This window comes from Sinocyclocheilus grahami, unplaced genomic scaffold (assembly GCF_001515645.1).
Source record: "Sinocyclocheilus grahami isolate Dianchi unplaced genomic scaffold, SAMN03320097.WGS_v1.1 scaffold33.1, whole genome shotgun sequence".
Taxonomy (NCBI): domain Eukaryota; kingdom Metazoa; phylum Chordata; class Actinopteri; order Cypriniformes; family Cyprinidae; genus Sinocyclocheilus; species Sinocyclocheilus grahami.
The window spans coordinates 533,694-544,492 of NW_015505212.1; the positions used below are offsets into that span (position 1 = coordinate 533,694).

The window sequence follows — 10,799 nt, forward strand, 5'->3', positions numbered from 1 at the left end:
TATACACACACACATACATACACACACACACACATATATATATATTTCTAAATGATATATTTAAGTAAACAGTATTTATAAGTAGTATATATGTTAATATAATTTTTTAATTGAAAAAAAAATATTATGGTTTTGTATTTGAGGTGTGCTGAAAGTTATATTATGGTTATTTTAGTCCCTTAAGAAATATTTTATTTAATAAATATTCGTTCAGACACTTTTGTCGTGTAATGCAACATGAGTGCTGGAGGAGGGCTGGAGAGATGTAGGTTAATCCGGAACAGTCCCGGTTGACGAGTGAAAGGCAGAAATGGTGCTATTCTACTCCTGTTTGTTATTTAGAGCATGAAACTGTGACGGAGATGGACTCAGGTTGGTCTTTGCTTATTCTTATGCACACAAAAAAAACCTGAGCTTTTTTCCACACCGTGTTTGCGATGTTGAGTTGTTTACATGCACGTCTGGCAGGATTTAGCATCTTTAGCAATGGCTACTGTGAAAGATACAGCATTGTAAAAAATTTATCGTGTTGTTATAGCACTTTATCGCTCAATATGACGCCTTAACAGTGAAAGAAAACAGTTTATTTCGTCTTGATACAGGATGGTGTCGTGTATCCGGAAGAAACCGCAGGCGGAAGTGAGATTCAGCACCGCTCTGCAACGGACAGCGACATTTATCAACTGTTCGATATCCCGCGTTTGGTTTCTCGTGGTCGATAATACACTAATACACTTGTCGTTTCCAGTCATTTCTGTTTTTGGTATTTATTCCTGTTAGGCAAAGAAGAGACTTAAAAACCTGAGTTGGGTAACCTGCCTGCCATAAATAATGAGCCATTTGAATGAAAAACAAAAACCCTTATCTATTATTAATGGGTGAAAAACGGGGATGTAGTAAATTTGGATTTTACACACACACACATATATATGCACAACTTTTTTTTTTAAACGACCGTCATACGCAACTTAATAAAATAAATGGCTGTATTGTGGTCAGTAGACGATGTGGTGGAGCAACTATAACGGTCAACTATAACGAGTCGTACCACGCAGTAGAAAAGTGCCACTAGATTCCTATAATCTCTGTGAATTTATTTATTTTTTTGATGTATTTATTTTTGCCTGTTTTTTGAGGAGGCACAAGAGACAGTACTGGCATGGTACCCTAATTTTAATTGAATTTAATTTTTAAATATGTATTGCCATTTTTATTAATTTAATTTTTAAGTTCAATTAATTTCATTATTTATATATATATACATATACAGTATGTCATGCATTATTTTATTTTTTGTTTTTTACATCAATTGAAAATGTAATAACATTTTACAATTTAATTTTTGTATTTAGTAATTACATGTTTAGTTTAACTTTTTTAAATTAATTGTAAAATATTTAATTACATTTTTATATATATATATATATATAGATGCAAAAGAACAATTGTCTATTCCAGTTGTACTGCATTGCATTGGCATTGTGTTTCAGGCAGCTATGAGCCTCCGCTCACCAACGTCTTCACCATGCAGTGGTTTCTGACCATGTTTGCCACTTGTTTGCCCCATCACACCGTGCTGAAGATCTGGGACTCGGTCTTCTTTGAGGGCTCTGAAATGCTGCTGCGTGTAGCTCTCGCCATCTGGGCCAAACTCGGAGAGTAAGTTCATCAATCATCTGTCCATGACAGAGAGTTGCAGGATAGGCCAGATTCCAAAGAAAAATGTGATCATAAATTAAATATGAGATAATTTTCAGCTTGTATCAAGCGTTCTGCATCTCTCTCTCTCTCAGGCGAATTGAGGAGTGCCAGACTGCCGATGAATTTTATAGTACTATGGGCTGCTTAACACAGGAAATGCTGGAGCACAACCTTATCGACTCCAATGAACTCATGCAGGTAAGACAGAGCATATAAAAGATCATGAATAATTCATGTCCTTAATTATATATAAACCTTATCATATAGATAAAACAACTGTAATGGCTTTAATGTTACAAAATAGTGTTTGAAAATGCTGGAAGTTTGCTTTTGGGGCTGAAAGTGTGTTTTCGTCCCGACAGACAGTCTACTCCATGGCCCCGTTCCCGTTCCCCCAGCTGGCTGAGCTCAGGGAGAAATACACCTACAACATCACCCCGTTCCCGACCCCTGTCAGAGCAAACAGCAGGTATGAGAGCTGAAGACACTCAACACCCACAGCACAGATGGCGTCCGTGAGAGTTTAGTAGTCATAAACAAGTGAACAGCAGGGTGCTGTTTTATGGCACATGTGTGTATATTGGCATGCAAATATCAAATTATGCAAATGTTCTGCCTTGTCTTCACAAGCTTTATGCTTTATACTTGACTTTATTTTTTTTAAAGAAGAGATGTAGGCAAGCAGCAATGCAATAATAAAACAATAAAAAAAATTATTTAATTTTTCTCTGTTGAAATGTTTATTTACATATTATTTAATTAATTAATTGTTGATGTAATTTTATATTATTATTTTTAAAATATTTAATTTTTGTGCAATATTTTAAAAATAAGTTTATTTTTCAATTTTAATTTCAGTTATTGTATTGTTTTATTGTAATTTACATTTTATTTTTGTTTTTCGGTTTTATTTTAAAATATTTCATTACTTTTTAGTATAATTTTAGTGTAATTAAATAATTTTAGTGCAATTAAATATTAATTACGTTCTTTAATTATTTTTGTGCTATATATAATTGTTTTATTTTATTTTATATTTTATTTCATGCATGGTTTTATTTGATCTTTTATGTACGCATCTCTTTTATTTTAAAATATTTAATACCATTTTTAAAAATATTATTTTTCACTTAGTAATTCACTTAATTTTTTATTATTTTATATAAAAATTTACTTCAAGTTTTATTACTTTATTTTTTGTTTCTATTTTTACAAATGTAAAATTATTTTATTATTAAATTATTTGACATAATTTAGTAATTTGCATAATTTAATTATTTAATTCAATTCAATTTCTTTCTTTATTTATTTTAATTTTTAAAAAGTATTACTTTTTATATTATAATGTATAATACTTTATTTTATGCATGATATTTTCCCATGTATAGTCTGGCACTCCATGGATGGGAGAGTGATGATGATGCTGACATGGATGATGAAGACTCTATTGTCACTGCTCTGGGTTGCCTGGGGCCTCTTGGAGGACTTCTGGCTCCTGAGATCCAAAGATACCAAAAGCACCTTAAAGGTCTGTGTCTAATTAACTTTCATAAGCCAAAAATCTACTTTCGATTTAATAGTGCAGCCTGTGAGGTTACAAATGTCACTCCTGCTCCATGATTTATCCTGCTGAACACAGGAAATTATCAAATGCACAAGATGTTTCATTTAATGATTAGCATTTTTTGAGTCCCTAAAGCTGTATTGGCATTGTCAGAGTAAGGGCGATCTCACTGAGGGATGCAAATATGAGCTCTGTGTAGCTCACTCTGCCAACCTAACCCTGGAAAATCCTTCCCAATCCTGTCTCAAATGGTTTTAATTCCCTCAGTGCATTTGTCAGTTATTGAGGTACGTCGAATTATTCCAGCAGTCCTTAATTACAGCCTTCAGTTCCAGTGCAACTAAACAAATGAAAGTTTTGGAAAAGAGCCAGCGCAGCATTACTCAAGTAAAATGTGTCACAGATATTCTTGCATTTTGATTTTGGATGTTTTCTTTGTGTTTTCATCTGTTCTACAGATCAGAGAGGGGAGCAGAGCTCTCATGGCAGTAACATGGCCGAGCTCAGTCCCGGGGCGGTGGGCGCGGGACGGGCCGAGCACCAGGCGGCCATCAACAGCATGATGCTGGAGCGCATGAGCACTGACATCAGCGCGCTGAAGAAACAGTACTCACGCATCAAACAAAAGCAACAGCAGCAGACCGGACTACTGTACATCCGTACAGGTATCAGGATCTTCATTTTGAGCGTTTTACAGTTGTAGATGAGTTCAGGAGGTGACAGAAGGGATAGTATGTAGTGTTGGTCAGTGTGTTGTGACATTTTTCCCAGGACCTCGAGTGGAAGCTGAAACTATTGAACCTCATCAAGCCAGTAAACTGCAGAAGCACCACACTGGTACTGGTTTTTATAGGTCAACTATGGTTTCATTATAGATATGTGTTGCAGAGCTGTTTTGATCGGTGTCGGTCTGCTGCTGTATAATGCAATAAATCACACAATCATTTGGCATTTTGGTGACGGTTGAATTGATTAATGAAGGTTTTCCAAATCATGGGTTTTGCTTGCAGGAAACTGGTACACGCTAAAGCTTGATAATTACTTTTTTTTTTTTATTCTTTCATTTCTTAAAATATTGGAGCATGTAATTTTGCAATCGCACCTCTACAGGACATAATGGAGAATTAACGTCAACATAAATTTGAGCAGTTCATAACTTGTTTACATTTTTGTAATGATTTATTATACATTCTATTTTATATAGAATTTATTATTTTTTTCAGGATTCTGGGATGAGTAGAAAGTTCAAGTCTTTACTGCCATTTTTTGGTTGAATGAAAAGATTCAAAGAATTTAATTAAAGGCATTAATTTCTTTTAAAATGAATTTATAATAGGTTGTATTTATTTTCAGGACACATTCTTATTTTGCACAACTCACAACTGCACATTATTTTAAAAATACAGAATTATATATACATTTGTAAAATTATTTATTTATATTATTTCTAGTAATTTATTATAGATTTGTACATATGTGTATGTATATTTTATATATATATATATTTATTTATTTATCATAATAGAAATAAACTATTTATTTGAAATGGATATTTAACATGATAAATGTCTTTATCACTTTTGATGAATTCAAAATAAATAAATAAAAATTACTGACCCCAAACTTTTAAACAGTAGTGTATATATAATTTCTCTATGTAACAATAATATTATTTATATAATTTCACTATGCCTTTTAACAAACTGTAATACATTTTTTGGCCTTTGAAACCACTTTTCTTTTTCACTGACATCACAAAGCCCAGTCCTACATTTTTAACCTTGAATATTCTATATATGAGATATTATGGAAGTAACATCGGTTGCAAACATTTTCATGATGACTTTGACAGTCTTGACCTTTGATATTGATTCTTCACAGATAAGTGTCCAGCCACCAGTATCCTTCCCTCTCAAATCGGTCCCTCCCCTGTGGTCAACCATCTTCTTCTGGGCAGGAGGCCCAGACCCGGTCAGCGATCGTCAAAGAACGGTGTCATCCATAACGATGGAAGTCCTCAAGCCCACTCCACACCCAGCCAGAATCAGATGATTCGGACCAGACATCATTCACCCTGGCGTACACATGTGCGTGCGCACCGAAGGAACATCGCCAGGGCGCGAGCTCAACTCGGATTTGATGATTCTTTGGAGATAGAAGACGATCAAACTGATGTGAGCAAAACAGAAGAAGCATCTGAAGAGGGAAGACGTGAGGATGAAGAGCAAGAGAGGGTGGAGACCATAAGCTCAGATGTCTCTCAGCAAGACCACATCTCTGGAGAAGCAGATGATCTCCAGGAGATCGACAAGCAGTTGTCTTCTCTGGAACTAGAACCAGAACTTTCACCAGAAGCAGCTTCTGATCCAGCTACACCAACTCCTCTCCCAGAAGCAACTTCTGATCCAACTACACCATCTCCACCACCAGAATCAGATTCTAATCCAAATACACCAACTCCACCACCAGAATCAGATTCTAATCCAAATACACCAACTCCACCACCAGAACCGCAGCCCGAGCCCAAACCCACGGCCTCAGCTCCGCTCCCATCCACCCGCCGTCCAGGTTCAGACTCCTCCAGCTCAGAAAGTGGAGACTCCCTCAAAAGAAACTCTTCGACGTTAGCAGGAGAACCTTCAAAACCACAGCAGATCTTCTCCCCGTTCCCTTGCATCAAAACCCCTCGCAAGTCCATCACTGCCAGAAACTTGGGCCTCTACGGTCCAAACGCCAGGACTCCAAATGTGCACTTTCCCCAGATGAGCAGAAGCATGAACCATGTTGGAAGCACCACAAAGCGCCGATGATGAATTGTCGACTACAGACAAGCACTTATTTGATACTTCATATCAATACATTTGGGTTCAAATCTCCAACCATGAAAGCATGTCTCTAGTATGCTTCCAGATACTCCAAAACATCTACATTTAGAAACCATATTGGATAATGTAATGCTTCCATGAAGTTTATAATATGAATTTATGAAGGCTGTTTACTTCTGTGATGAAACCCTACCTAAATATCTGGGAATAATACCTGATAGACACGATCGGTTGAAGCTTTTGTGTCAATGAAAGTATCTCTTTTTGCATGTTCAGATCAGCAGTATTTGCTACGATGCACTGTGTATGTTTACTTGCATGCTTCAAAGCTAGGAAAATCACAATCACAAATATGTAAAATACTCATGCTAAATGACTGGGAAATGCTGCAGTTCTGCATCACACAGTCCAAAAGGATTTTTTAGCACCCAGATACACTATTTAGTACTATAAATCAACAAATTTGCTTGTTTCTGTTGTTTTGACTGCATTGGTGTTCATTTTTCAATCATGTCATGCCATTTACTCTTGATATCTCCTTAGTAAATTATTCAATTGCCATCTGAATGACAGAAGTTGTCATTAAGTTCTTCTCTTTATGGATGCTCTTATTCTAAGCACTCCATCCCTTTGAATGTTTCTCTTCTCTCTATTAATCTTTGGTGTTTATGAGCAGTGGAGGATCACAAATGCCCCACAGAAAATAAAAGACGTGCAAGTATGGAAAAAAAACTTAAGTTTCTACTTATTTCCGTTGTTTCCACTCCAGTTAGTCATTTGTGTTTGCAACCACAGTATTAGTTTTTCAAGCATAAAATGACACCTATCAAAACATGTTATCCAACTACATAGGTGAACCAAATGGAAATGTATGCATGTTAAATGAACGTGGCATATTCTCTTGTTTTGAACCAAAATAACCTCAAATATCTCACACTGTCATGATTATGAAAGAGCCTAATAGAGATTGTGCTCGGGTTAAATTATAACGTAATATCAACATTCATTTATTCTGCCATCTTTACAAGTGCCTCATGAATAATTGAAATGTAAATTCATTCAGCCTGAAGAGGTTTTATATTGAGCTCTTTAAAAGCCTTCCTGAAACTACACCAACACTAGACAAGTTAAGAGCTTATCATCTGTTAAAAGTCCTGTTATTCCACTCACATCCAACATGTAACTCATCGATTTAGATTTTGAGAGAGTACAACAGGCACAATATTCGCTTTGTATTATGTTTTTTTGGACACGTTACTAGACCCTTCCATACTTACTATACTGTAAAGAATTGTTACCATCATATGACGTCTAAAATATCAAATCAAGGCTTCTGCTTGCTTTAGTCGTTCTGAAACTCACTGCAAAAAAGGGTGTTGAAGTTAATGGAGTCATGCATCCAGTGTTGCTTCAGTGTATTGTGAGACTTCAGAATGTACAGCGAGTGTCTGTTCTGTAATGTTCATGGCATGAAATTGCAAAAGGGCACTATGTTCATAGAAACTGTTACATGTTCACTTTAGTACAAGGTGTTTTGATGCTCCTTGGTTGAAGCAACCACTGTCTTGCGAGGGACTGCACAATTTCTAAAAAGTCTAAAAGCATGTAACAAATGCATCTTGCCAATGAGGTACCTAGCTTTGTTTTTCTTGAATATTTTTGTCTGATGTCTTTTAATCAGCCGGTGTTTGGTGAAGTCACCACAAGTCCACGGTAGAATGAAGTTAACTAGAAACACGTTCCGCTAACATTTCACCACCACAAGCGTTACCATAATGTTAAAGTTCTTTAGAATATTTTGCCATATTTTCTTTTAAAAATAAATCACCCCGGTTTGATACGGTTTTAATAGGTTAAGGCCAATTTACAATGACATTCATTTGTTTTAGTGTGGTTACAGGCCCAAAAGCTTTCAGTGGCTGCTGTCTGAAGTCATGAACCTATCAAGGAGGCCAAACTGACTTAAACTGCACCATTGCTGTAAAAGTCTGATAAATTCGATGAGTAACCACTCGATTGTTTAAATATCAGAGCTCAGACGGCCAGTGTTTCTTTGTCGCATGGGCGTTTCATTGTCTGATTGTTGGTGCTTGTTTCTGACTTAACCCCTAAGCAGAAAACTACAGTCATTAATATATTTAGTAGCATCGTCATGTGTGAGCATGCCAAATATTTCTGACTAAGCTTCTAATAGTTAGCTATTGTATAATATCGACTTTACTGTTTGCTGTTACCAACAGTTTATGAGGTTCATTATTAATGCCAGCTGTGCGGTAGGCCTCAGATGAGAAGAAACACATTTAAAACAATTTACATTTGGGGATTTTAAAGGTTAATTTTATGAACTGACGGAAATGGAGGGAAATTATTATTATTTTTTTACCCTTAAATTCCTTATTCTTTGTTTTATAGCTTTTGAAATGACTGAACACTAGATGTCGCTGTTGTTCTAGCCTAGTTTTACCTTTCAAATGGCCTTATACAGAAGCAGATTGTGGGAAGAAATGTCCTAGTAATAATATAAATATAACAAATAACTTTAAAAGAATATTTAAATAAACATTAGGCCTTTCAGTGAGTTTTTCCATGAAGCTCGTATGTGAAAAGATGACAGATGTGTAACTTTGACGATGCAGTGTTTCAAAAAGAAAGACATATGAATGAACAGGCCTTAAAATTCCTTCAGCTTCGGTTTATTGTATTTCATCTCCCTAAAAGACCCAAATAAACCCCAGTGTCATTTGTGCAGGATTTATGCATCACTGTGTCCTTGTGAGAAAATGTTGGATGCAGATTTCCCAAGGGATTCTGGAATGGTCTGAATATAGTGTACTGATCGAATGGGCAGACGTGCCTGTTGAGACTGGCAAGGTGCCAAGTTCTGCTTGTATTTACCTCACGTATGATTTCCTCAGGGGCCAGTTTGTCTCATAAGGCAAAGGACAAGCTTCACCTATGAATAATGCAATTGACCAAGTTTGTTTTTCTGGTCGTCATGGTGTTGCTTTAAAGCTTGCAGGGGTCAGAAATCGAATTGATTCAAATTATTTTTCAAATTTCTTAGTATTTCCCATGAAGCAAACATCTGACCATCAGTCATATGATCAATGCCATACATTTATTTAAGATTATAGCGAACTATTAGAAATACAGCAGAATCTTCCATTTCTTTTTTTTATTTGTTTTCAAAATTTTTCAAAATTCTAAAAAGTTTATATCTATGTAATTTTATTTAATACCAGATTTTTGATCCACAACTGAAGAATGATTTCCATCTAATGAGAACAAAAAAAAAAAAATAATTACAAAAAATAAAAATGTATTGTTTGTGATGATTCTAGCAATATGATCCACTGCTAAAAAATTATCATCATCTAATAAAAACAATCAAGAATAATAAAAAATAATATAAAGTAAAAATCATTGGTTTGTGATGATTATAGCTACGTGATACACAGCTGACAAATCATCATCTTCTAATAAAAACAATCCAAAGTAATAATAATTAAAAAATAATAAGTAAAAAAAATAGTTGTTTGTAATGATTCTAGCCATATTATCCACAGCAGAAAAATTATTGCAATCTAATAAAAAATTATAAAATAAAAATATATTGTTTGTGATGATTCTAACATGATCCACAGCTGAAAAATGATTGCAATATAATAAAAACTATTTAAACAAAATTATAAAATAAAAATAAATTGTTTGTGATGATTCTAACATGATCCACAGCTGCAATATAAATATTTTATAATATAATATTAATATATATATTTTTGCAATATAATGAAAACAATAAATAATCATTAAAATAAGCAATAAAATAATTACAAATTAAAAAACATGATATTGAGTGCCAATGTGTGCAAATAAAAAAAAAACATACATATATAGAAATAGATTTTTTTTAAAGATCTGCATTACATGGATGTGCTATGATGTTGCAATGTGACTTCTGCTTTCCCACCTATTTGAAATTCCTGTGGAAAACCCCAATGACCCAGTAATGACTTTATGGAGAAGCGGAGATACTTCCGTTTCATTAATTAACTGGCCGAGTGATGTGCCACAGTAATCCCTCAATCCGGCATCCGGCGGTTCAGACATGGATTATTTATCCGTCCCGTCATACAGGAGCGGGGACTACATGCGTGAATCCCACACTGATGTCCTCTTCCGCTCTGCTCCTGCACGACTGCACCATAATCTACATGTTATAATCCATGCACACATGATGGGGCTTACTCACACTTCCTCTGCGTTTCCGGCAGGATTACTCGATGAGGAAGTAGAGGTTTACACAATCTGTGTGTGTGTGTGTGTGTGCTGTACGGGTGAGAGTTTCATTATAAAGATGTGCAGGAGAGTTCAAAGAGCCAACAAAATGCATTGACAAGCAAGGTTTTTTTTTCTAACTGAAACTGGAGATTTGGGAAGGATCAGATGAAATGCCATGTCACTTTTATCAAAAGGCCTTAGACATGAACTGTTATTGATCTACTACAAAAAAAAGAAAGAAAAAGATTTTTAGAAGTTGTAAATTAAACTAAGATTGTTGGAGTATGTTTTAGAAGAAGATACTATTTTCTTTCTACTTCAAATTTCAATTTCTACTTCAAATGTTTAATTTCACGTTTAATTCAGTGTGTTACTTATGGAAGTTTGTTTCAGCCACGGAATAACAAAATAAAAAATTTATTTTTTTC

At 34.9% G+C, this 10,799-nt stretch overlaps 1 protein-coding gene across 1 annotated transcript in view; it reads left to right on the forward strand.

The window, feature by feature from the left end:
• Positions 1-6,812, forward strand: part of LOC107581084 (TBC1 domain family member 30-like) — a 12,582-nt gene extending 5,770 nt beyond the window's left edge. Inside the window, exons 3-8 of the mRNA XM_016266657.1 lie at positions 1,491-1,659; positions 1,794-1,899; positions 2,064-2,170; positions 3,090-3,229; positions 3,724-3,930; positions 5,147-6,812. Coding sequence (XP_016122143.1) covers positions 1,491-1,659; positions 1,794-1,899; positions 2,064-2,170; positions 3,090-3,229; positions 3,724-3,930; positions 5,147-6,075 — 1,658 coding nt within the window. The 3' untranslated portion in view covers positions 6,076-6,812. The remainder of the gene's footprint in view (positions 1-1,490; positions 1,660-1,793; positions 1,900-2,063; positions 2,171-3,089; positions 3,230-3,723; positions 3,931-5,146) is intronic.
• The last annotated feature ends 3,987 nt before the right edge of the window (positions 6,813-10,799 follow it).